A 24,953-nucleotide genomic window follows, 5' to 3' on the forward strand; every position below is an offset into this window, starting at 1 on the left:
TTTGGATTTTAATTTTGCTAAGTTTGAACTCTGTGATATTAGTAATATAATTACGAATGAAAGCGGTATAGTGGAAAAAAATATCAAGTGATTTTACGTTATAAAAAATATTCAATCATCTTTTTAAAACTTAATTTGGTTTTGGATTGAATGATTGTAGCAGGTACTTGTAAAACGAAGTGTGAAATTGTAAAATGGAGACTCTTTCAAAATGTAAATCAGTATTTCCTTAGCAGATATATGTAGATTTCATTACTATTCTATATTTTTCTACACACAATTTAAATGTCACCTATTCTTGAACACGATCTCAGAACTGCAAGTGTGATCTCAGTAAATTAGTGATTCCCAATTATAAACAATCATGAACTTCTTCCATAGGTATGCCAAAATTCATAAAAAATTCAACAGCTGTAATTGTAACATTTGAGTGTCTTGTACTTTTAGAACAAAGATAATGTTACATATTCTTTGTTGCTGAATTTCTATTTGTTCCTTTCCTCAGAAAAGTGTGAAAAATTCAGTGCATTTACTGCAACAGTTATGGGAATCACCCTGATAGATTTACTTATGATACCAAGTATTTGTATTGAATAAATTTTGTAAAACATTAACAAACGAAAAATAATATTATTTTTGAGATATTTAATACACAGTAGTCAAGAATATGTTCTAAATTGATTGCTTGTGATAACATTCTATATACATGTAATATATCTGTAGAGTGTATACAGAATAATAACATATGTGAGTATTAATAAATGTTATATGCGATTTAAATAATTGAATTCAATCCTTTTTAGTTAGCAATTTCAAATTCTGTTCTTTAATTTTTTAAGAATATATTTTCTATATGTAAATAAAATATAGTAGTGCCTAAGTAAAATAAAAATGGCTAAAATATCAATTTTTCACGGATAATTGCAGTTATTTTTTAGGTGAAATAGAATACTTGTTGAATATTTAATTTGAAAAATTAATTCTACGTAGATAAGTAACAGTCTTCGCGGTTTATGCACACATACGATTGCTCCGTACTCTGTACTCAACCGACAGTGGTCGATGGAGCACCTTTGCGTCGCTCTGTTCAGTCAAGTGGATTCGCTCTTACTTTATTGTCTAAAGTTGTACTACAAATTTATAAGAAAAGTAATTTAAAAACAAGGTACAGTTTTTATAATCCTGCAAGTCTGGAACGCAGAAAATATGACAGATTTAGAGAAAAATCCTGCCCAGTGGGCAATTGATCTCCTAGAAGGAAAAAATTACTTTTATAAAAAACAATTTTACAACAATTACACTGCAGAAATAGTGACTGGCATCACAGGCTTTCTCATCCCATGTCATAGAAATATTATAACAAAAAAGCCTTTTTATTCTAGTAAGTTAATTACAAGTCATAAAGATGTAGTTCTAACCTATAAATCATCATAGTTACATAATGTGTATAATATATCTGAGAAGCTGAATTTCTAAAGTTGTTATGACATGACGAATAAATAATTTTAATTTAATGATAATTTCTTCAAACACAGTTCCTGATAATAATTATTTGCAACATATTAATTCTTTTTTTAATGTATGACATTGTTTGTTTTTTAAATCTCTGTTATTTGTTTTTGTTTTATGAATTAAGAGTGCTATAATAAATATGAATAACTAAAGACCAAACATCTGTATGTACTAGATTTCCATCGACATATTCTGTTCACTTTGGTTGGTATTGCTATAGGCAGAGTCATAACAATAAAAGCTGATGAACATTATGCGAAAAATGATGCGATATTGCTAGATTACGTTAAGAAACACCCAGAGCGTTTCCCAGAACCACGTAAGTTAATATTAATTAATCATATGATAAGTCAAATTTTATTATTGTCAATTTTTGTGTTCTAAATTCACCATCTGTAAAATTTCCTTTTAACATTTCAGCAAATAGAAAATATGCAGAGATATTCAACCCATGGAAACCTGTACGTTAGGTAATTATAATCTTTTTATAAAATGATAGTGTTCGATTGTAATAGTAAACAACAGAATAAAAAACATAGATTCTTACTACATCTTATAAGAATATATTATATATTTATATTATATATTCCTATGTTAAGAAAATCTTGTACAGTTTTCATTTATATATATGTATAGTACAACAATCATAAGTATGAGTATATATGTATGTATATGTGTCTACTTCAGATCTGCAATACATTTTTATCTAAATACTTTATACCTGAGAATATAACGATTTTAATTTTTAGAAATTGGAATTGAACAGTACATAGGCTGGATTTGTTTAACGTTATACACAGTTGTAACAATTGTTTTACAAAAAATGATTATGTATCTATAGAAAATAAACAACAGAGTCACTAGTATAGACAGAAACAATACATAAAAGTATGAAACTAGCATTATGTGAAATTTAAATGAAATAGAATTAACAGAGCGTTTTCATAGTTTAAAAATTTTTAATTTTTCGTGGAAGAATATCATATTATATAAATATACTTGATTTCTAATAATATTATTCAAATTGGTAAAATTTTATATATTTTATTTACATATATTTTGGAACTTCTTCAATTATTTTGATCTATATACCAAATTCTTTTTAAATATAACGTTCGAATCTAACAAATCAAATACTTTCAAGTTTTTCATGCATATTATTCATTTAGACAACAATAAACGTGAAACAGTTGATCTTTCTAATTGTTATTCTAATTCACTTATAAAAACTTTTCATTTCCTTTCAGGATTATAATTATCATTATATAATCCAGTTCCTTTCGAGTCCCCTAGCCAGGGATATCTATTGGGACACTCTCTGCATGTTTCTAGATACCTATAAACACATTTATCAGTACAATATTAAATTGCTTTGTAAAATCATGCATAGAAATATCATTCATCATAAACCATTTACCTAGTTGTAGTAAAATTAGATTCTGGAGGCTTAAAATCTAAAGCACATTTATTTGGATTATTACATGGTGGTCCAGGAAGATTTTCTTTCTTTTTACATGACCATCCTTCAAAATTATTCAACGATTTAATCGGTTTAGGATCTGTCATCCATGTAAGTGCTTGCGTAGCGGTTACAAAATATACATCTGGCCTGTAAATGTACAGATTTTAATTTTTTTCCCGCTATTTTAATTATTTCATCTGCTTGATTAAATATGTGCTTACAATGTCACCGCCCAATCAAGGAATTTCGATAAACCTCGTTCAAGTTCCTTTATTTGGAACCAATTTGTATGGAAAGGCATCATGTAAGGTGCTCTATTCTGTTCGTAATATCGATTGAAATCTTCTTGCAGCCACTCGAAAACTTCTTCAGGGTCATGATTGTGAAGCACACATTGATCTAAGTAAGGGCAATGTCCTCCTTCGTAGCTTTCAACGTAATGTGCATTTAATGGCAATTCCCATACACCTAAACCCAATCGAGGATAGTCGTTTTTAAAGTATCTGTTATCGATTATATTTTTATCTCCTTATAAACAATTTTTGTGTACCTGGAAATGATTTAGTCGGACATGTGCCAGCTTTACATTCATGTGGAATTTTGTAGTCGAGAGTATATGGCCAAATTGGTACTTTTAATGGAGAAATCCCAATGCTGCTATCATATATGTATCCAAAATCTTCTAATACTTTATACTGGGTATTTCTTCCTGGTTTTAAATATGGAGCTCTCATTCCCACAATTTCACTAGTTGAAATGTTGCTGAAGTATTTAAGGATCTCTCGCATTCCTATCATTTCTCCAACCCATTCTTCGTAACCCTTGTCTTCCAATCCCTTTTGCAGTCTAACAATTGTCGATTATTTATATAATCTTTGCTTAGCGCCTGTACTATTAGTATCAGTTAATACTCACGATATAGTCTCGGTAGCAATTTCGTGTCCATCGTGTGCTAAACTTTGCACCATATTGTAATTACAATATTCATGGGAGATAAAAAAAGTACCCTTCAATGGACAATTGTTTGGATTTAGCCTATCAGAGTTAAAAATCTTTTGATAATGATCAAAATTGTTGTGATTTATTGCTCCATCGAATGTCATCATTACCATTTGAGGTGTCTAAAATCGATAAAAAATATATGAAAGGTAAATTAAAAAGATTTTTTTGGAGAAGAAAAGGGAATGCATGTATGTATGTACTTCGTCTGGTTGAAGACCACCAGGAATTATTGTACCATCTCTGGAGCAAAAACAGTATGGTAATTGACAATTTGCTGTATCACATCTTTCTGCCAAATCAGTTGGCGGTTCAGTTGCTGGGGGAGGAGCTAAAATTCAAAATATTTATGTTAATACCAAATCAGTAGATCAATGTACAGTTCTTAATAAGTTTTATAAATATACTTGTGGCAATGGGTCCACATCGAGCCTCGTTTTTGAACGTGCAGAACTTGCTAATGTCGTCAAAGTGTAAACCAGAAGGACATCTGTTTAGATATGGATACCCATCGACACACTGTTGAAATTGAAAGAAGTATTTTCAATATAAGACTGAAAAAGTAGTTCTTATGTAAAAAAGAAATGATTGGAGTAATATGCAGTACAAAGTGAGATAAAGAACAATATAAAATACTTATTAATATTGAGTAGGTATAATTAACTTTTGGTCTATAATTAATTACCTGGTAAAACCTTCTACATGTTGCTGGGTCAGCAAAGTTACCATTGCCTTGACCTTCAGGGCATCTAAACTCCTCATCTTTCTTCTCTTCATCTTTCTTAGCATTCTTTTGTGCATTAACTACAAAATAAATTATATGCTAATGAACTACTTTCTTTATGTAGAGGAACAGTCTATAATTAATTGAATTATTAAAGTATTTTTTACTAGAAATAGATTTGGTGAACTGTAAGTTTTTTAATATTGATAAAAAAACATTAATAGACAATAAAATCAATATTCTCTGCAGTATTCTAAGTATTTTATACATAGGTAGTTTATAAGATTCATAAAAAGGGAGGATGATCGGAACATGCGAGGATTAGGATATACAGATTTCAAGGTAAAAGTCAAGGTTGAAGGATCTTCTCGAAATTCATTAACCCGTTCGTGTATTTATATTCCTGCATGCTGAATTCATTATTATTCATGTTTTAATTTTATTTCATTCTTTCTCCCAATACATCTTTAAATACACAGCAAATAAATAAATTCCAAACCTATATCAATTTTTATACTATTTCTTATATAATAGAATATATTCTATTAAACATGTTATTTCTACAAAAAGGTATAGTAAAGATAAAAAATACAGAAAGCTACAAAGATTATAGAATATGTCTGGGAGAAATTCCATAGGTATCCACAGTGAGGACGGTCGAGAAAGCGAGATACGTGGTAACAAGAATTCCAACGTCTAGAGAAGACATATTATAGCTACGTAAGCATTGAGATTCGATCGTTTTATTTTCATTCGATTGACATGATCCAAAAGAATTCGGTATTCTTTGAAAGTGCAACAATAATCGAAAACTAATACTATAGCACTCATTTACAAAATTCATATTAATGTGTAATGGTATTTGAAAATTTTCTTTTCTAAAATAGTTTACATAGAAAAAAGTAGAATCGTAGAAAAAATAATCAGTAGAAAAAGATCCACGTTTCTCTACGATTTTAGAGGGTATGTTGCCCATATGTTAGGTATCGATTACTTGAGCCAAGATCAAGGATTAGCATTGACTACCACTATAACGCCAATACTGAAGTATGTAGATACTTGTTTCGTAAATCATAAAATTCTCTTGACGTTAAGTATACCACATGCTTATAAAATATTTCTTTTCCGTCATTAACATCAGAAACAGGCTTCAATAACGAAAACGATTCAACTTTCGAATTCCTTTTCATAACCAAGGGCAAAAACCATTTATCTTAAAAAATGTTGCAAGAATTTCCTTCAACCATCAAAAATGAATAACTCTTTTTTAGTGGACAAAAGAATAACTTGGTAGCGTGTAACGTCTTTAGTATCATTAACTTTAGTTTGATTTTACATCATCATTACAGTCGCGACGTTCACAAAACGATTGTGTTCGGTAATTGTGAGGGGAATTCGTGATTACAGGGGATATTTCTTATTCCAGACGTATACTAAAAGGGCGTAACCCTGATGCAATCACATCCCTACCCTTTCGAAATGTGGTTTCTCTCAGAACAGTGTCATGCATTCGTTATCCTTAAAGAAAATACCACAACTTTTTGTATTTCATCAAATTCATTTGCTTTTTCGGATATGTAATACAATTATACATTAATAACAATATTTAAACACATTTTCAGTCATAATTCGAATATATCAAGGAAAATCTACGGAAAAAAAGAATTCTATTCATATCTTTGGTATTTAAACAGGTATTACAAATAGTTACAGTCTAAATATACTTTAATCTCATCAATAAAGGATTTTTGAAGAAACTGCTTATATTCTAAGTACTTATAACATCTGTAATATATCATAATTTCAGTCATAGCTCCTGGTCCGCAGAACTTAAAAATGTCCTTTCCATAAAACGTTTGCCCATTCCTGATCCAACAATAAATAAATATCAAGGTAATAGTCTATTAAAAATATGTTAATCACCAATAACAATTCACAAGATCATTTCGAATGAAACAGAAATACTTTCAAGACTAGAAACAATAGTGTGTAAATAGTGTAGTTGTATATGCTAACTCTGAAAGGTCAATAACAATATTTAATTACATTCCAATAGAAATTCTGGCTGTTACCAGTGATAAACCAAGCTTAACGCGTATGAATGCCAAAAAGATCGGCTCAGCAGTAAAGTGGAAAGTGAAGGTACTGCTCTGGCAATGACGTTGTGGTAAATCGTTCAGGTGCAACATTTCCATCGACTCGACCGTGTACCTGACACGCACACGCTTTTACCCTGAATTCAGGCTCGTGTGAGTCTATAGTCCATGTATGTGCACGTAAACGAACGAAGAAAACTTATGTAAACACAAGTGAAACCGTGAGGTACCTAATTTAACGACGCTTCGTTGCGTCGGTCGTTAACTTCCTCCAACTTCCTCCATGTCTTCCCTCTTATCCGTGTCAACATTATTTAAGAGATGACTCGTTCTCAGCGCTCGACGAACTTTCGAAGTCTCATAGAAATCATTATTTATCGAAAGAGAGTCAATGCCTTCGTCAATATGTGCTCTTACGATAATTTATGTACTCTTGATAGAATTTTAGCTATTTTGGTAGCTTTCTTTTAAAGATTATCTCAAGAATATTTGGAATATTTAATTTACTCGTTAATTTTATGCAAAGCTTGTTTTATTTTATTATACGTAATTTTGTAGATTCGTATTAATTAAGTTATCGTTATTAATATTTCTGGTGTTTGGTGACAATTTTGCAAAACGATATATCAAGTGTGTACTATACAGAAGAATTCCGAATTAGAATATCGAAAGGAGAATGGTTGTAGAAGGTCGTTCCTTCATTTCCAGCAGCCACATTTCTAGCAATTCTGTTCTATGACAGCTCAATAATTCCTTTACCCAAGAATTGTTTCCACGCGGAAACAGAAAAATAATTCCTAAGCGACAAAAATATAAAAATGAAAGAAAAATTGAGCTTCCCGATAGAAAAGCATAAAAAAAATTCTCGATCTCTCTTTCATCAGGAAACAAGTTCCAAACTATTACATCTTAAAAATGTCCTGCATCCAGTTTCCTTCTCCAAACGAGAGCAATACGATATGGAATTTCTCTGTAACGATCGCTCCACGATGATCAGGATTCGAGGAGTCATTCTGTAACCCTGTCTCCACTTTCGATCTCTCTTCCATCGAACGACAAACAGACGGATAGATCATTTCGAAGCTTGTATCCTACCTGAGACAATCAAGACGGTGCAAAGAAAGAGCAGCCTTCTCCGTGGCACCATCGTTCAGCAGTCGCGGCAGAAAGACGCAGTCGAGTCCTTTCTTAGCTGGTACCTTGAACTGTTTCACGACACTCTTGCACAGAACAAATTACCGTTCTCGGGCTTGTACACCAAGAGACTTGTCATCTGTGATGCACCAAATGGACCTACTCTCGCCACACTGGCAGAGGAGGGTTACCAGCAGTGACTCCTGGCCATGGTTACCCGGGAGTTGGGAACCGGACGGTAGGAACCGTTCTTAGCTCATTGGCTGACCACTTTCTACCAACGTCTCGGTTGTCGAGAAATCTCCGGTTTTATTTGCGTTAGAACATGCACGCGTCTAAAGCCTGTTGGTAGATGGAATTTCTTTGATCCTCTGCGAAATTTCAGTTGGATCTTCATTGATAGGATTGGTCTTATGAATAAAAGAATTGGAGGGCTTAGAAGATGAAGGTGATATGGTACGAGTATGTAATTTCGAGGAAATTGAGTTTACTGTTGATCTGTTTGCATGTTTTATTAAATACTGGAGTCCACGTTTGGTAGAGCGTTTGATTGAATTTCAGAAGTGACACAACTGAAACAAAATATGTTTTTCAGAGTAAGCAAAGAATTATTTTTGAGCGTGGAGTAAGATTATTTAGGGTAACTGGTACAGTTAATATTTAGCGAGGACTTAAAGGTTTTTGAATAATTTGAAGGCGCTTTTTAACTTATTTCTACATTCATTAATTTTTTTGGGGACGAAATTTCTTAAAAGTGAAAAAAACCCTGTCATATTAATATACTATATTTTATTTTACATATTTACATAAGTACGTAGAAAAAATCACTTGATAAATAGGAACCTTTTTGATTAAAGAAACGTAGAAAAGAGAGAATCATAACTCAATTTTGGCCATCTGTGGTCCCCTCTTTCGTTTCTCCTTCTTCTTTGCTTTTTTTCCTTTCACTTCTTCCTTTGTCTCTCGAAATTCGTCAGGTTGCCAGTAGGGATTGAAATAACCTGCTTCGCGCTCTGTAATATTAAGCTCTTGAGCCACTAAATGGATTCTGGTAATCGTTTCTTTATCTAAGAAGTGTCTCGATCGATTCGTGAAATTTATGAACCAATCTATGATCACATTCCACTTCTGCTGTGACTTCAGAATACGATGAGTCACGTGAGGAAAGTGAAGAACAATGTCACTGAACAGTGCTGTATTTTCTAACACGGTAGATAATGCTGAAAAAAATTGCAATGAACAATCTCTATTTTCTAAGAGCAAGACATTTCTCTAGAAGTAATTAAAAAAGGAAATTACCACTTTGTAATGTAACATTCTGTGGCAACGACCTATTGTCTGGATCAAAACCTGCATTCTCAATTAATGGCTTACTCGTTTCGATTACGTCGACCATTTTTTCACAAAGGACAGTTATCATTTTGTATAAACGTTCATAGCTGTCTACTCTTTGAAGACGGTGTATGGCTTTCGCATGCTCCTTACGCACATGACTGAACGATTTCTTAACTGTATATTCTAGTTAAGGAAATCTTATCACATAAATAAGATAACTGAATTTATCCATAGTTTGTATAAAAATTGCAATTCTAACTAATCTTTTCAAATCTTTGGATTGAACCTTGAGTACGCTATAAAAAAAAGTATCCTCGAAACATTAGTTGTGTTATCGATTAAACATAGATCAATTTTTGCTGAATAATTTCTTTATTACTGTGTCTCAACCTGCAAAAGAATCATGCAAATTAGAACGAACACCTTTTTTTAAACTTTTAGTGGATACATAATTCTTCGTAAACTTCGATTTTAGACGAGCTACTGTTTCGCGGTTCTCCGTTGATTCGATCTTCCGTTATCGAAGCATCTGTTTGCTGCGCGTGCGCAATACATGTCAACACTGATACGGCTACAATGTAAATGAATACGCGTGGCATCTCGCCGGATCGAAAAACGCTCGAAATACGAAAGAGTCTGTTAAGAAAGTGCAACCGTATGACAAGGTAAGAAACGTGACTCAAATGGTGACTTTTTAAGTATTCTTTCCAAGGAGGATCCTTGCAATTTCAACCGGCATTTAGTCAACAAAGCTAAGCCGCAAGTTTTCAACTACGATAATCGCGAGACTACTGCCATCTATTAACTTCCATGTAACATCGAATGTGTCAACTTCAACATTAAGATTCGCTTGAAAATAATTAAAAGATTCGCGAGCATTTGATAATTATGCGGCATTCACGGATGTTTGAATTGTGACACGTCTACGCGTTCTTTTTTTTTTTCACTTTTTTATGGACACTGTTTACAGAGAGTGTTGAGCTAAAGAAATTTATACATATGTGCAATAATAGCATCTTATTGAAGCTGTAACATGAATGTGTTTAACCAGAAAGATTTAATTGATGTTGTGTACATATGGCAGTGATCTAATGTGATATGATAATAACAGATATTCGTGCAGTAGATAAGTAATAATAACTAATCACTTTGTTATTGGAGTTTAGTATTGCTGACAAACATGGCAACGGCAGATGATACAAAATTCGATGTGAGTATAATGGCACTGATTTACTTTGTGTAAATCTAGTTCTGTGATTTAAGATGAACCCTTCTGTTTCAAGTTTAAAGTTACGATGGATTATCCTGACCCTCAAAGTGTGGAGGGCGAGATGACCATTGGGTCTAAACAGAAATCAAATCTTGGGGAACCAGAATTTAATACCTTAGACGAACCAATCAAAGATACAATTGTAAGTTTATGTAACTGTATGCAAAAGTAGAGACTTTTAGATATATTAAATTCTATTTTTCTAGAAATTAGTCATGTTTCTTTTTCAATTATGTCTGCATTTATATCGCAGTTACATTGTGAATGTTTCTCATAGCTCAGGGATGTTCGAGCAGTGGGCAAGAAGTTTTATCATGTTTTATATCCCAAAGAAAAGAAAAGTTTATTAAAAGAATGTAAGTAAACATAATCTATAGTCAAGTATGATGCATTTGAGATCATTAATTTGGAAATAATGGAAAAATGTTTTATGTTTCAGGGGATCTTTGGGGACCATTAGTTTTATGTACATTCATGGCAATGTAAGTTTATGCATTTAAAAACAGAAACCCTTAAATGCTATCTATTTAATAATTACAATTACAAATATCATTATTTTAGGATATTACAAGGTTCTTCTGATGTAGCGGATGATTCAAATGATGGGGGACCAGAATTCGCAGAGGTTTTTGTAATTGTTTGGATTGGTTCTATGGTTGTTACATTGAATTCTAAATTATTAGGTGGCAATATGTAAGTAATAATAATAATTAAACTATAGAAGTATTATAATGGCTGTTAATATCAGAATTTATTGTATTTCTTTGCTACATTTATAATATAGTTTATCTATGTTGTAGATCCTTCTTCCAAAGTATTTGTGTCCTAGGATACTGCTTGCTGCCTACAGCCATTGCTCTAATTTTATGTAGAATCATACTAATAGTAGAGCAGACAACATTTTTATTTAGTTTAAGGTTCATTATTTCTATGATTGGATTCATATGGGCAACATATGGTGAGTATAACTTTATTTTACAATTATATACTTTATATTATTCCAAGTTAATGTCTGAAACTCTATTTTAGCATCAATGGCATTCCTTGGTGACAGTCAACCAGTAGGAAGGAAAGCATTAGCGGTATATCCAATATTTTTATTCTATTTTGTAATTTCATGGTTAGTTATATCTCATACTACGTAAAATAAAGCATGAATTGTTTAACAATAACAAGACTGTACATCGTTCCATATTTGTGCACAAAGTGAAAAAATTGAAGTGAAAAAATGAGTAAAATGTAGTCTGCATCATATTTTAAAGCTCTTAAAATGTTTGTATTTTAAGTTTTTGTAGAAAAACTGCTGTAAATGCATACAATATCTGTCATTTATGCGTATTACCATGCGCTTTAGAGAATTACCAATTTGTATGTCAATTACAATTACCTGTATACAAAATATATTAATACAAAATGTAAAATGGTAAATAATACTTAAGTAAATTATTATCAAATTGTTATATATTTATACATAAGCTTGATAAAAAAGGATTAGATAGTATGATATATAAAGTAATTCGTATTTCATTGATCTAAAAATTTGTATAAGTTTTAATGCTACCTGTATAGTTGAACAGTCTTCAATAATTAATAATTGATTTTCCTATGAAATGATATTCCTATTAAAATATTGATCTTTTATTTATTATTTAAATCAAAAGAATGGAACATTGAACTATAGAATTTGTATATTATGCACATATATATTGTGTACATAGCTTTATTTGTAAAATTACAATCAAACATTGAATAAAATAAATCGTTTTATTATAATACAGGCACATTCTTCTTATTAGAAAATTCATATGTGTGCAAAATATCTTTCTAACTTTTTAAGAAGAATTCTGCTATCAGAATGACCAGGATATGCGATTAAGGACTTTTGTACTGCATTGTAACACGTTTGAAGATCTCCAACCTATGAAATTCAAGTATCAGAAATTGATATTATATGAATGTAGAATATATTAAGGTACACATTACTTCATAAGCTAGACGGGCACTGTTGAAGTGAGGTTCGTAAATAAAATTAGCAATATTAGCGGCTGCATGAAAATATGTGCGTGCTGCAGTCACATTCTTGTTTCGTATTTGTATTACTCCAAGATTATTGTATGCCAAGGCATGCCTGTTATCATTCACGATAGCTAACTTTAAACATTCCTCGGCCATTGTTATATCACCCACAGTCTGCAATTGTATTCCAATAAAAGGGTCACTAAAAACTTCAATTGTTGCGTAGAAAGGTTCATACGTACAAGAGCAATATGAGAAATATTATACCACACATCAGCTGCGTTTTCACCTGTAGAAAGATTTAATGCTCTCTCAAAACATGATATAACATGGTCATATTGCTGAGCATAGAAACAGCATAATCCAAGATTATTGAAGAGTTCGACATTGTATACGCCCATTTGTAGCAATCGTCTGTGTAGACAAACATAATGAGATTGTATTTCAAATAATTCTCGACTAATAGAATTTCTCTTTAAGTTTACCTATAATAACGTAGTGCTAATTCTGGTTGGTCATTATAAAAATGGTGCATGCCAATGCTGGCTATTGCTTCTGTGTGTGAAGCATCTTCTTGAACGACGATTTTATAATACTTCAATGACATGTTTGTATTATTGAGACCATCAAATATACGACCCATTTCAGTGAGTATATTTACATCGTTAGGAAAATACTCAAGACCCTTTTTACATGCATCCAAGGCAGCCAACGGTTGATCAAGCCTAATATAAACTCTAATTAGCCTTAAGATTGTTTCAATAGTTTTACAATCCTTCAGTGCTGACTTGAATTGCTGTTCTGCATCTCTTATTAATCCTAAACTGTAGTAACATTTACCAAGCTGCACTTTCCACCACCAATCTTTATACTGACATACTTGTGTTGCTTGAACTGCTAAATCTAATGCCTGCATATATCATGATAATTAAAATTATAGCACATACAGTTCAACAGTAGAAGTTTTGAATAATTTATACTAACATATCGTACATCATGTTCATGATAATATATATATTCAAATAAGGGTTTTGCAATACTGGATTGACCAGCATACTTAGAAATATTTAAACGCGATAGTTGTATAAATGGTCCTCCAGGTTCTGTTAACATGGACGCTGTACCTAATCTGTTGTGAGATAGTTAAACTATTACTGTGTTCTAAAAAAGTTCAAAGCAATTTAGAATAATAAGTATACCTAACACTGCCACTAGAACTGGCAGTGATTGGTCTAGCAGTCATAGCAGTTCTTGGTGTCCGTAAAGCTTGTTCAACTGATTGAGACATAGCAGATTGTGTAGCTGGTCGGACGACTCCTGTAAGGGGCCTACCTTTAAAAAGTATCACGTTCTTTTAATTTATATTTTTTCTATTAAAGTTTTATGGCTTCAACCTTATGGTCTTATGTTCTGGCTACCTAAAGTTACTTCCAAATTTAAAAAAATGAACCTGATTGAGTTTTAGGTCGAAGATATTGCCCTGTGCTAGAAGTACCAGGATTTTTTAAGGATGTTCCTGGCCTAGGCATAGCTGATATTGTATAATTATCTAATAAACTTTCAGCAATTCCTTCTTCTTCTCCTTCTATATCATCTATATATATTTGTAATGTTAAGGCACGCATTTTTAATACCCAGATAGCCTGTAGTGAACAATAATAGATCTCAAATAAAAAATACATATTGATATAAATTAATAAAAAATATATACCTGATCTAATGGATTTTTTCGTAATAAATCTGTGCATATCGATGTGCATTCTTCATATTTTCCTTTACTGAATAAACTTAAGGCCTTAAATAACTCCATGGTTCAATAAATAATTTTATAAAATGTAATTATAACGATTAAATAATAAAAAAGGAGTGATTTTTCGAGAAATCATAGCGTGATGTATACTTTTGTACATACACTTAAGTGTCTAGTAGATAAACGAATTTTCCATACACATATGAAGTTATTGATTATTTTTCTTATAACCCTGTCTACTCAGATCAAAGATAAACTAATACACATTTGTTCTATAATTTTTATTTAATGCTAGATACATTCTTAATAAAGATGATAGCCATTATTTTATCAAATACTACGAAAATTAATTTTTTATAAATGCCGCTTTTTAGGTAACAAAACACTATCATAAAAATTTCAATTAACTTTATTATGTACCAAAAATTGGAAAAGGTTGTTAAAATATATTTACTGCAATCATTTCATCTAATTTTTATGTTAGTTTTATATGAATTATATACAATTTAAGAGTAATATTGTATTCAATTTTGCATAAAATGGAAAATTTTGATGAGATCAGGTTGGTGAAGTATTCATAGACGAAATTTGTTATATTTTCTAATATAAATATCTACTAATATTTTTTTCTTTAGTATGCAACAAGCTTTTGAAGATTTCTTTAAAAAGAAAAGTATAGAGGAACAATGTACAGAAGAACATTTGATGCATCTTCACGAAGCCTTTTTGGTATACTTAGAATACTAGATAATTTATCACACTTGTCTTCAAAATTAATTTTTGTCATTGCACTCGATACAATGCAAAAAGTTTGATTTTATCATAACTTAAAATACTCTTTTACAGACTTCAACAAACGAAGAAATGAATATTTCTCAATTACATGATGCTTTCGAAAATATATTAAACATTCATATGCCATCAGATGAATTTGAAATTTTATTTAAAAAAGTAAGAATATAAAAAAAATAATTATTTTATTCAGTTTATCAGGAGACTTGACAGAACCTTGCACCACATACCTATTTTCCTATTTATTAATTACAGATCAATTTTAAGAGAGATGGAAATATTACATGGGATGAATTTATTTCATATTTGTTGATCGAATTTCAAAAAAAGGATACTGCTTTACAATGGCAAATATTGAAACTTCCAATAACTGGTGTTCCTGAACTTTTAAAATCACGTCACCGTACACCTATACATAAAATTACATTTTGTCCTGAAGTTTTACCTGTATAAATACAGACATTCAATGTTCTTAAGTATTTATACTCAATATAACTCTTGTCATTTAAATTTAGGACAGAACTACAAGTTTTCAAAGAGGATCTTACTTAACAATTACTAAAGAAGGAATTATAAACTACTGGTCACTGGATTTAGAATATGAACATACTGCACAATCTGTAAATCGTTAGTGTTCTAATTTCTTGCAGTATAAATGTCTCTATCCCCTTTTTGTCAAAATTTCTATTTTTTTTCAGCATATTTAAGAGTACAACAAACTTTAATAACTGATATGATTGCGATGCCTGATGTACAGACAGTGTGTACAAGTTCTACTGAGTGCGATTTAAGATTTTATGATACTATGGCAAAGAAATTTGATCTTCGAGTGGTGGTATGTTACACTTCCATTAAATATTCATTATTCCAATAAACAATATTTCTTTTGTCTTAGATATCAGGTTTAGAAAGTGCAGTCACTTGTATGTACTATTACTTCAGCAAAAATATCAAAGAAGATTCATACATTTTACTTGGGAACATGCGTGGATCTGTTGCAATTCTATCTTTTAGTCCTGTAGATAGAGGACCATTCAAACAAGTACCTCAACGCGATACATTATTCATTCGCTATGAATCTATTGTTAAGGCAAGTGATTTCTTGTTTTGTACAGTCCTTGAAACATCATTCTACTAAAAATATTCTGTTACAGGGTGAAATACAAGCAATAAAAATTATAGAATTTAAATGTGTCCATACAGATTGGGTAAAACAAGTTGCATACTGTGATAGTTTGAGATCCTTTCTATCTAGTAGCAGATGTTGTAGTTGTTCTCTTTTACTCAGTGATCTTACAGGATCAAAAATTCAATACAAATTTAGAGTTAACATGGGTATTACTTGTTTCACTGTTTGTGAAGGTACGTAGAAGAAAGTAAATATCCATTTTTATTTTAAAGGATATAGTGTAATTTCTTTGCTCTCATAATACTAATATTTAGAGAGTCAAATATTAGTAACTGGTGGACCAGATTGCATTGTTCGGGTTTGGAACCCTTTTGTAACAAAACGACCAAATAGTACATTTCAAGGACACCATGCAGCTATTTGTGCTTTAACACTTCAAAATGCTGGTAAACGCGTGTATTCTCTTTCAAACGATAAATGCATCAAAGTGTGGGACGTATTAGCTCAATCTTGTATTCAGGTTTTATTAATAATCTTAATAAGATATGGACATCTTTCATTTGTAACATGGCCTTAACATTAAACGTTATTTGTATTAGATAATATTAATCGAATGCTTTCACAGTAACTGTAATTAAAATTGCATTTTATGTAGACATACAATGGTCTTCCTGGCGAACTAGGTGAACACACATCAATGACCATAGTTTACAATCCACTGAATCATAAAATGATTATTGCTAGCGCAATGATTGCAGTGATTGTTTGTGATCCTGTAATCAATGAAGAAATATCTGATGGTTTTACACATACAAAAGCTGTTAGCTGTGTTCTTTACAATTATCTTTATAAAGTGGTACTTCATTATATTTTTTTAATACAGTCATATTTTACTGTAAAGCATCTCAATAAGTTATTTATTAATCTAGATAGTTTCTACTGGAATGGATTCTTGTATAATAGTGTGGGACCCTTGGGTCGGAAATCGTTTATACTTAGTAACTCATGCACACAGTCAGTTTTTATATGGTCAATATGATGATATTGAAATTACAGCAGCTTGTTTCGATGAATCTGAGCAACTGCTAGTAACAGGTGCTCGTGATGGATCATTAAAAATATGGAATTTTAATACTGGTACTTGTTTGCGTAACATGGCAATTGATAATGAATGGTATGTATCTTTTCTTTACTTGAACTTCTTTGATGTATTCAATATATTTACACATATTACTTTGATTTCTTAATATAGTGAAATTACAAGTATAGCTTGGCTAGAAAATCGAATTTTATGTAGCGGTTGGAATCGTGAGGTCATAGAATTCGCGACTTCGGATACAAATATATACAAAAAGAATTGGGGAGTAAGGCACACTGATCATATTCTATGCTCTGCTGTCTGGTTTCCTCAAGTTTTAGCAACAGCGACTTACAATGGCGAGATAATACTTTGGAGATTAGAAACAGGCCAACCCTATAGGAAATATAAAGTCAATGATCCAACATCAAGGTGAGTTGATCAAAAATAAAAAATAGCATTTATACTTTTTAAAGAACGTAATATTACAAACAGTTGTAACATGATTAATATTACATAGATTCAGCGTAAGATACTTAGAAAATGATACAAATGACCAAATGTATAAATCTAAGGAAACTGAAAGAGAACGCATAAGTTTTAGAAAAAGGTAACATTTCATGTTTTATAATTAGACGACTTTAATAAAACTTATATATGTATATAATTGTTATATACAACAGATATCATACAGCCTCTAAACATCAGGAATCAGCATTGAACATTATACGAATTGTTGCTGTTCGAACAATGATATTTTTGAATGCACGACCAGTTAGGCCTAATGTTGGAACATTATTAGTTTCGCTTGATTCTGGTTTAATACAAGTTTGGACTCATCATCCTGCCGGTGGATTTTTAGAAGCGTTCTCAGTTATTCACAGTGTAGGTGATTGTGCATTATCATTAGCAACTGATCCTGACAATTATTTCCTTGTAACAGGTAAATGAATCAAACTAATATGTATTTTTTACAATAAGATTTAATAATTCTAAATTATAATATTGAATATAAGAAAGTGATAAACTGTTTATTGTCTAGGACATAATGCAGGATACATAAAAGTTTGGTATCTCGCAAATTATTTAGTGCCAAATCCTCCTAAAATGCAAATACCTCTTCTAAATTTAGAATTTCCATTTTTATGGAAAGACAAAATTCTTGGAAGAGCTAAGAGAGCAGTACGAGATCAGCCTTTACCGCTATTACTTTCTTCTGTACGTGGACACTTGGAACCTGTTACATCTATTCAGTTAATTCCTGACGCACGCATCATTGCTAGGTAATAAAAATGCTACAAAAATAACATATTCCTTTTCTCCAGTTCATTACGTGAACTACAGTCCATTTTTAAAACATAACTTTCTTAATTATATTCAAGTGGAAGTACAGATTATACGGTACGCTTATGGACACTGGGAGGTCGTTACATATCGACCCTCGGAACATTCAAAGCATGGTCAACGATTTTACCTACAATTCCAGCGCATAAATATTTCAAAGATTACAGATATCCACTGGATGTTAAGAGATTCGCGAGTTCTACTACAATGAAAGTAAATGATTCAATTTGTATCGATAGGCACTTGAATAAATATGGCAGTTATTTATTAAATTGTATTAATATTCGATCATGAAAAGGTTCTTGATGGAGGAATCGTAAGATCAGAATCTAAGAGTGAGAGTACAGATATTCTGAACGTCGTTCCTGAAGAACGTCCCATCCTAGATGGAAGAAGATTAACTATTTCAGTTATGGATAAATCAGTGCTAATGATTTTCTCAGAGCGTCCAATTTTAGACAATTCTTTGCCATACGTTAGTATATTTAATATAATTTTACTAACAGTAAAGCAAATTCATTAGAAGTACTTTTTTGTTAAAAACAATGCTTTAGATACCTATATACACGCACTTAAGGTTAAGACCTTTGGAAATAGTTCCGACGCCAAAATTACCACCACTTCTTCAAAAGCAAAAAGATTTGCTGTAAGTCCCTTAAGCTATATTTCCGATTGATTTAAATATATTAAACTTATCTATATATTTCCATATTTAAATGATTATCATTAATAATTTATGTGGAAATACTTTGCATGCATAACATTTTTCAGTCAAAAACGCAAGTAAAACTTAGAAGACTGTCATGTGCGAAAAGGGAGTTGCACACAAAGTACAAGCTTTAAAATATTTGATCAACAAGAAAATTGTTTCGTTAATAATTGAATAAAGCCTACTTTTACTAAGAAATATCATGCATTTAAACGTTTATTAATCCATATTTGTTAATGACGATTCCACTTTCTTTTTTATCAATTTCAGTATAATATAAACAATACATAAATAAGAAAAATGGTAAAATTCAATAGAAATGGTAAAAAATAGTACATATGCACGGGGAATTTTAAAGCTGCAGTCTTACATTTGTTTATATAAAATGGTAAATCGAATATTTTCGTTTCAACGCTATTATGCTGTAACATCAATTCTATATCACATACAATTACAGTATAGGATACTGCAAGCATTCTCATCATGAAGGCACATGAAATTAACAACACTGTATTTTAACAAAAAGTATGTACCTTTTATTCGTCCATCATGGAATAACGCGGTGGCGTTTTCCAGATTGCACTGGATGTACGCTTTAATCTACTTCTGTCTATACCTTGGAATAATTGTGTCAAATCAGGTGTGCACTTCTTGGTATCAAAAAATTTGAATACTGCCTTCTCTGAAATGTATCGTTGCATCGCGAGTTGTGCTCTACGTACTTGCGCTGAAATTAATCGAAGCAAAATTGTTTTTAATTAGCATAAAATGATTTCTATTACAAGTAAAAGTGATACTCACGCTGTGCCCAGTATGGAATTGCATGTTTTGGTCTGGATTCATCATCTGATTCATCATCGTCGGGTTCACTATCCAAAACGTAATTTGTTGGACCATGTTTATTGCCATATTTTGCCTAAAACATCCAATTAATATTCATGAATTGTTCAATCTATATTAAGATATTTCTTTGAAAAAAATATTCTGTACATGCAAATATTTTGAGTATAAATCTAAGCTTACTTGTGCCAAAAGCATTTGGTTTTTAGCTCTTACAGCTTCAGCAGCAGCCTGTTGTTGAGCCCTTACTTCAACCTCTCTTCGTTTCTCAGCCTCCTGTTCTCTGCGTCTTTGTTCAGCTAATATACGTTCCGCTTCTTCTTGTTCTTGTAGACGTTGTAAACGTTGTTGTTCTTCTTGTCTTCTTCTTTCTTCTTTTTCCTTTAATTTCCAGTAAATCAAAATCATTAACATTTCTGAACTCAATTTCAGTATCAAATGTTTATTAAGATTGTTAAACACATACCTGAGCTCGTTGCAATTGCGCCATACGTTTCTTCTCCATTTCTTCACGTTGTTTTTCCTGCATCTGTTGTGCTAATCGGGCTCTTTCCTCTCTTTCCTTTTCAACCTTTTGACGTTTCTCCAACTCTTGTTTCTCCTTTGCTTCTCTCGCTAACTTATTCTTTAGTTCCTTCTCTTGCCTTTTCCTTTACATACAAAAATCACGTATATTTTGCATATTTAAAAAAATAATAATAAACTAGAATTAAACAGAACATTACACATTATATTTATGATTGCTTTACCTTCTTTTTTCTTCCATTTGAGTTCTTAATGCTTCTTCTCGTTTTTTCCTAGCATTGTCATCGTTCAATTTTCGTTTTTTCTCCTCCAATTTATCTATCGAATTACGTCTATTAACAGATTTTGGAGCTTGAACGAAGGAGTCCACTGATGTGATAATATTTGCACGTGTAGCACTGAAAGCTTTATAATTCTGAAATCAACACAGTGTTAAGTGTTATTATAAATATAAATTAAGAAAAATAAAATCAAATAAAATAAAGCTTACATTTGTAATAGTTTGATTTGGAGTTTGTGGAATACGATTAACAGACATTGGCAACTGAGTTTTTATTTTCCCTAATGGAGTCGTTTTTAGTTGTTGCTGCTTGAGATTCAGCTTTTCAATAGGAACTGTCGCTTTACCAAGTTTTTGTAGCCCTTGCATTTTATTCTAAGAAAGAATCGTGAAAAAATATACTTGTAAAACTTTTTAATATTATATGCAGAAATTTCCATAAATAGATATCTTATAAAATATTTTAATTACCTCTTTGTATTCATCGACATCTTTGACTTGCTTTGCTAACGAGATTTTCTTAGCCTTTGCTAATGATTTCCGTGCTAATTTGTGAGCAACTGATTTTTCTGTAGCTTTTATACTTTCCGAGGACTCTGCTTGTGCAGCAGCTATGGCACGTGTTTTTGTTCTGGTAATTCTAGTTGGTGCATCAATTTCAATAGTTGCTTTAGGGCTATTTAAACCGGCTTGTTCAAAGGCCTCAACCCTTTTCTTCACTGATTCTTTGGCGTAAGGACTAAACAAAGCATTTGATTTGTATGTATTTCTTATATCCTGAAGACTCGGGCCTGTATTTTTCTCCTTCAAAGGTTTTACAGGTGTACCAAGTACTTCATCTTCACTTGACGTCTCGGACTTCGTTATTTGCTTCTGTCGTTTCTTGACCTCTTGTCTTTTAATGTTTTTTCTAGGTTTCTTTATTTCGGGCGATGATTCGTCTTCTGTGATTAATTCGTCGAATTCCTTATTTATCATGGCTTCTTTCAATTTTTGCATCCTGTCCTGCAGGGTCTTCGAATTAGGTGATACAGCCTTGGAGGTTCTAGGCGATTTCTGTTGAGGCTTCACTTCAGGTACTTTCCATTGAGTGTTATCTCTATTCTCTGTGCTATTGCTGATTTTTTTAGTAATTGTTACAGTTTCATTTAGTTTTATCGCCGATAACGGTTCCAAAACTACTGTTGCATTCATCATTTTATGCGCAACGAAAGTGGAATTTAAGTTCATTGTGGAATTCATAATGGGCGTAGGTTTTCCAATCGCATCTTCGTACATTGAATGTTCTTCGATGTCAACGTCTTTAGGAGCAATCACTGTATCATCTATAATATTATCAGATTCCTTAATACTTAAATCGTTTGTATGCGATAAAGTTCTTTTTCTGCTAGAACTTCGCGTTGACCTAGACGAAGATTGTAACACTTCATTCTTTATTTCTTGTGTTATACTTTCTTTTGCTGGAAGACTGTTCTGTGAATTTGTATCTGATAATTTTTTTACATTACTTTCTCCCAAGATGGTTTCTTCTGTCTTACTTTGTTTCCTAGGCCCTTGGGTACCTTCTTCATCCGAGCTGCTTCTTGTAAACTTTTTTCTTTTAGTTTGGCTTTCACGTGTTTTCTAAAAATGAGAAAAAGTATAATGTACAAGAGCTACCATGCTTTATGATAAATGAAAGATAGGCTACTAACTTTTACCTTGCTTTCTTCGTTAAAGTCTGACGGCCTTCTCAATTTCTTATTAAGAGAAAGTGATTGCTGCTTTTTAATATTATTTACTGCTTTCTTTGATGCTTCTCTTCTCGATCTACTAAATGTCATTTCCATAGTGGTATCTTTGTTCCCATCTTCTTCGTTGTCTTTAATTTCTGTCTTATTATTTACTGCAATAGACTCCCTCAATGTATTATCAATAACGATAACATCATTCTCAGGAATGGTTTCAATGCGTTGCGCTCCTCTTTTTCTCAACACTTTCGGTGTTTTGGTAATTAATGGTCCAGATGCTGATTGTGGTATTTGAGTGAGTAAATTATTCAAATAATCTAAAGCACCTTCTAAATTGTCATTAATAGATTTCTTAACTTCCATGCAATGATTATGAATATCTAAAATATCCTTAGCAATCATTGCTTTAATTCTGTTCTTAGACCGAGTACCCATGTTTGAAACCTAGAAGAAATATATATCCTTTAATATACATGTACATGCATTCTTTCAATAAACTATAGTATAACAACAGTATAACTTAACAACAAAAACATACAGGACTAAGTTGCAACATCCCACTTGTTAAAATAAGCATTTACAGGTAATTCGTTTTCAAATAATCAACTATTCCACGAAACAACAACGAAATAATACTATTATTACAATTGACGATTGCCGATAAAATCAATTTCACCGCATGTGCGTCTTCAACAAAGCTTATTTTCCGTTACTCCATTAGATTCATAACCATATTTAATATAAGACTGATGTCGAGTTAATTGTTAAACACAAATATCTAGAAAAGCTATAGGAGGGATATTAGAGCATGTTAATAGGTAATAATGTACACAGAAAGAATAAATGAGGCAAATTAAGGATTACTCCTTAACATATTTACTTACTTTCTATATTTCTAAGAAGGGAGTAAATTGTCAATACAGAGTTTCACGACGAGGATACATGTAGTTACAAGATTAATATCTTTCAATGACACAGTGCACGAAAGCAAGGAAAACTGTAACGACAATCTCCATTTCGTGGCGCGGGCGGGACTATACAAGTTTGCTCCTGTCTATAACGTCTTTTCGGTTCAATTTGAATCACTTTCTTAAGCGCCATCTGTTCTCCCGGGCCCGCCACATTTCTCTAGAGCGATTTAAATTACCCTCCGCTGTGTTTCAATTGGTTGAGGAAGCGTTCCCTCTGGTGACTTATGACTCTATTCAGAGGAGGCCCTATACATGTGGCAAGGAGCACAAATTTGAATGTTTCTTTACTGAGACTGAGATCAATAATTTATATCATATTTACATGATAGACATATGTACATGATTATAAATTTTTGGAACCCCAACCTGACCCGAAATTGAATTCTGCTTTCAGTAACAAGTAGTGCAAATGAGGTAGGGTAAAAATGAAATGATTTATAATAAATTTAAGTTTAATTAAAATTAAACTAAGTTACAATGAATCTCATCTTGATATCGTTATCAATGTGATTTGGTACATAATGAAACAGTAATGATATAATGAATTCGTAATTGGCGCTATTTTTCTGTACATAATTTATTTTTTCCTTCAGTTACATTTGATAAAAAACTCGTTATTTGTAATTATTTTTCTTAAGATTGAATCTACTTTTGAAGTTTAACTTCTGTAAGTATTAGTATAGTTGTAAATATTTCCAAATAGTGAACACTTCAAATGAGCTCTAGTTTAATACAAAATTTTGCAATAAATAATAGAATTATTATTTGGAGTAATTATATGCTACAAAGTTTTGTAATTCATAAGTTCAAAGTTTTTTTAAATACAGTTTGATTCATGAATGATTAGAAGATGTAATAGAATTGTTTCTTATGCTGTATTATATCAGAGCTGTTTTTAACATAAATATAGTTTATTCTAAAAGTTTGACAATGGAAATTGTAGTTTAGAAACATCGTTTAACTACATGTATACGAGAACAATACTTTTTCTCCATTTATTATAAAAAATTTATTTTAATAACAATAAAATTCTTAAAATTTTGTATGTTTAAAAATCTTTATTGCTTGATTTATCATCGCCTTAAACTGGAATATAATATATTCTTTTATGTAAGAACGAATTTTTATTGAAATTGTAACAGAAAATAATATATTTTTTTCAATTACACTTTACACTTCAATTTTTGAAGATAAATATTGCACTGATTATTGATAATAAGTGTATTCGAATAGATATTAAATATATAATTAAATACA

General features: G+C 31.4%; 7 protein-coding genes across 11 annotated transcripts; 3 read left to right on the forward strand and 4 right to left on the reverse strand.

Moving 5' to 3' along the window:
* Window positions 1-1,056: 1,056 nt before the first annotated feature.
* On the forward strand, window positions 1,057-2,412 carry Nd-b14.5b (NADH dehydrogenase (ubiquinone) B14.5 B subunit). Its single transcript, XM_076375284.1, has 3 exons — window positions 1,057-1,381; window positions 1,688-1,831; window positions 1,933-2,412. Exons 1-3 carry the CDS (start codon window positions 1,207-1,209, stop codon window positions 1,980-1,982), a joined length of 369 nt encoding a protein of 122 aa, XP_076231399.1. The 5' UTR covers window positions 1,057-1,206; the 3' UTR covers window positions 1,983-2,412.
* A 333-nt stretch (window positions 2,413-2,745) lies between these two features.
* Window positions 2,746-7,974, reverse strand: Cda4 (chitin deacetylase Cda4). The gene is made up of 9 exons (XM_076393673.1): window positions 7,889-7,974; window positions 4,659-4,777; window positions 4,381-4,492; window positions 4,177-4,304; window positions 3,890-4,095; window positions 3,525-3,820; window positions 3,196-3,442; window positions 2,930-3,121; window positions 2,746-2,848 (listed from the first exon to the last, which is right to left on the reverse strand). The coding sequence occupies exons 1-9, from the start codon at window positions 7,938-7,940 to the stop codon at window positions 2,746-2,748; spliced, it is 1,455 nt and encodes a 484-aa protein (XP_076249788.1). The 5' UTR covers window positions 7,941-7,974.
* A 450-nt stretch (window positions 7,975-8,424) lies between these two features.
* On the reverse strand, window positions 8,425-10,143 carry LOC143177675 (coiled-coil domain-containing protein 134). Of its 2 annotated transcripts, XM_076375749.1 has the most exons (4): window positions 9,711-10,143; window positions 9,227-9,436; window positions 8,771-9,147; window positions 8,425-8,499 (listed from the first exon to the last, which is right to left on the reverse strand). In XM_076375749.1, exons 1-3 carry the CDS (start codon window positions 9,859-9,861, stop codon window positions 8,804-8,806), a joined length of 705 nt encoding a protein of 234 aa, XP_076231864.1. In that variant the 5' UTR covers window positions 9,862-10,143; the 3' UTR covers window positions 8,425-8,499; window positions 8,771-8,803. The 2 variants fall into 2 exon arrangements, with proteins under 2 accessions (XP_076231864.1, XP_076231863.1); XM_076375748.1 differs by lacking the exon at window positions 8,425-8,499 and having other exon boundaries at window positions 8,720-9,147; window positions 9,711-10,142.
* LOC143177676 (protein YIPF6) lies at window positions 9,831-12,014 on the forward strand. Its single transcript, XM_076375750.1, has 8 exons — window positions 9,831-9,927; window positions 10,429-10,472; window positions 10,546-10,674; window positions 10,810-10,888; window positions 10,972-11,014; window positions 11,094-11,225; window positions 11,333-11,490; window positions 11,562-12,014. Exons 2-8 carry the CDS (start codon window positions 10,443-10,445, stop codon window positions 11,675-11,677), a joined length of 687 nt encoding a protein of 228 aa, XP_076231865.1. The 5' UTR covers window positions 9,831-9,927; window positions 10,429-10,442; the 3' UTR covers window positions 11,678-12,014.
* Window positions 12,015-12,150: 136 nt separating this feature from the next.
* Window positions 12,151-14,453, reverse strand: Bbs8 (tetratricopeptide repeat protein 8). Its single transcript, XM_076375747.1, has 8 exons — window positions 14,260-14,453; window positions 13,999-14,191; window positions 13,748-13,880; window positions 13,533-13,677; window positions 13,034-13,458; window positions 12,791-12,962; window positions 12,516-12,722; window positions 12,151-12,450 (listed from the first exon to the last, which is right to left on the reverse strand). The coding sequence occupies exons 1-8, from the start codon at window positions 14,356-14,358 to the stop codon at window positions 12,334-12,336; spliced, it is 1,491 nt and encodes a 496-aa protein (XP_076231862.1). The 5' UTR covers window positions 14,359-14,453; the 3' UTR covers window positions 12,151-12,333.
* Window positions 14,454-14,934: 481 nt separating this feature from the next.
* Wdy (WD repeat-containing protein WDY) lies at window positions 14,935-19,548 on the forward strand. Its single transcript, XM_076375752.1, is given in 18 exon segments — window positions 14,935-15,027; window positions 15,145-15,249; window positions 15,346-15,537; window positions 15,606-15,717; window positions 15,789-15,925; window positions 15,986-16,180; window positions 16,245-16,452; window positions 16,534-16,739; window positions 16,875-17,075; window positions 17,149-17,393; window positions 17,472-17,729; window positions 17,818-17,907; window positions 17,981-18,240; window positions 18,340-18,580; window positions 18,680-18,854; window positions 18,940-19,193; window positions 19,195-19,287; window positions 19,413-19,548. Coding segments are annotated over 18 exon segments (3,081 nt in total). The 3' UTR covers window positions 19,429-19,548.
* On the reverse strand, window positions 16,774-23,897 carry Incenp (Inner centromere protein). Of its 4 annotated transcripts, XM_076375743.1 has the most exons (11): window positions 23,610-23,897; window positions 23,264-23,512; window positions 22,690-23,169; window positions 21,467-22,618; window positions 21,206-21,370; window positions 20,940-21,130; window positions 20,657-20,840; window positions 20,374-20,571; window positions 20,152-20,266; window positions 19,884-20,077; window positions 16,774-16,992 (listed from the first exon to the last, which is right to left on the reverse strand). In XM_076375743.1, the coding sequence occupies exons 2-10, from the start codon at window positions 23,300-23,302 to the stop codon at window positions 19,887-19,889; spliced, it is 2,715 nt and encodes a 904-aa protein (XP_076231858.1). In that variant the 5' UTR covers window positions 23,303-23,512; window positions 23,610-23,897; the 3' UTR covers window positions 16,774-16,992; window positions 19,884-19,886. The 4 variants fall into 4 exon arrangements, with proteins under 4 accessions (XP_076231858.1, XP_076231857.1, XP_076231859.1 ...); XM_076375742.1 differs by lacking the exon at window positions 16,774-16,992 and having other exon boundaries at window positions 19,102-20,077; window positions 23,610-23,896; XM_076375744.1 differs by lacking the exon at window positions 16,774-16,992 and having other exon boundaries at window positions 19,102-20,077; window positions 22,696-23,169; window positions 23,610-23,895.
* Between the last annotated feature and the right edge of the window lie 1,056 nt (window positions 23,898-24,953).

This window comes from Calliopsis andreniformis, chromosome 3, assembly GCF_051401765.1.
Source record: "Calliopsis andreniformis isolate RMS-2024a chromosome 3, iyCalAndr_principal, whole genome shotgun sequence".
NCBI lineage: Eukaryota > Metazoa > Arthropoda > Insecta > Hymenoptera > Andrenidae > Calliopsis > Calliopsis andreniformis.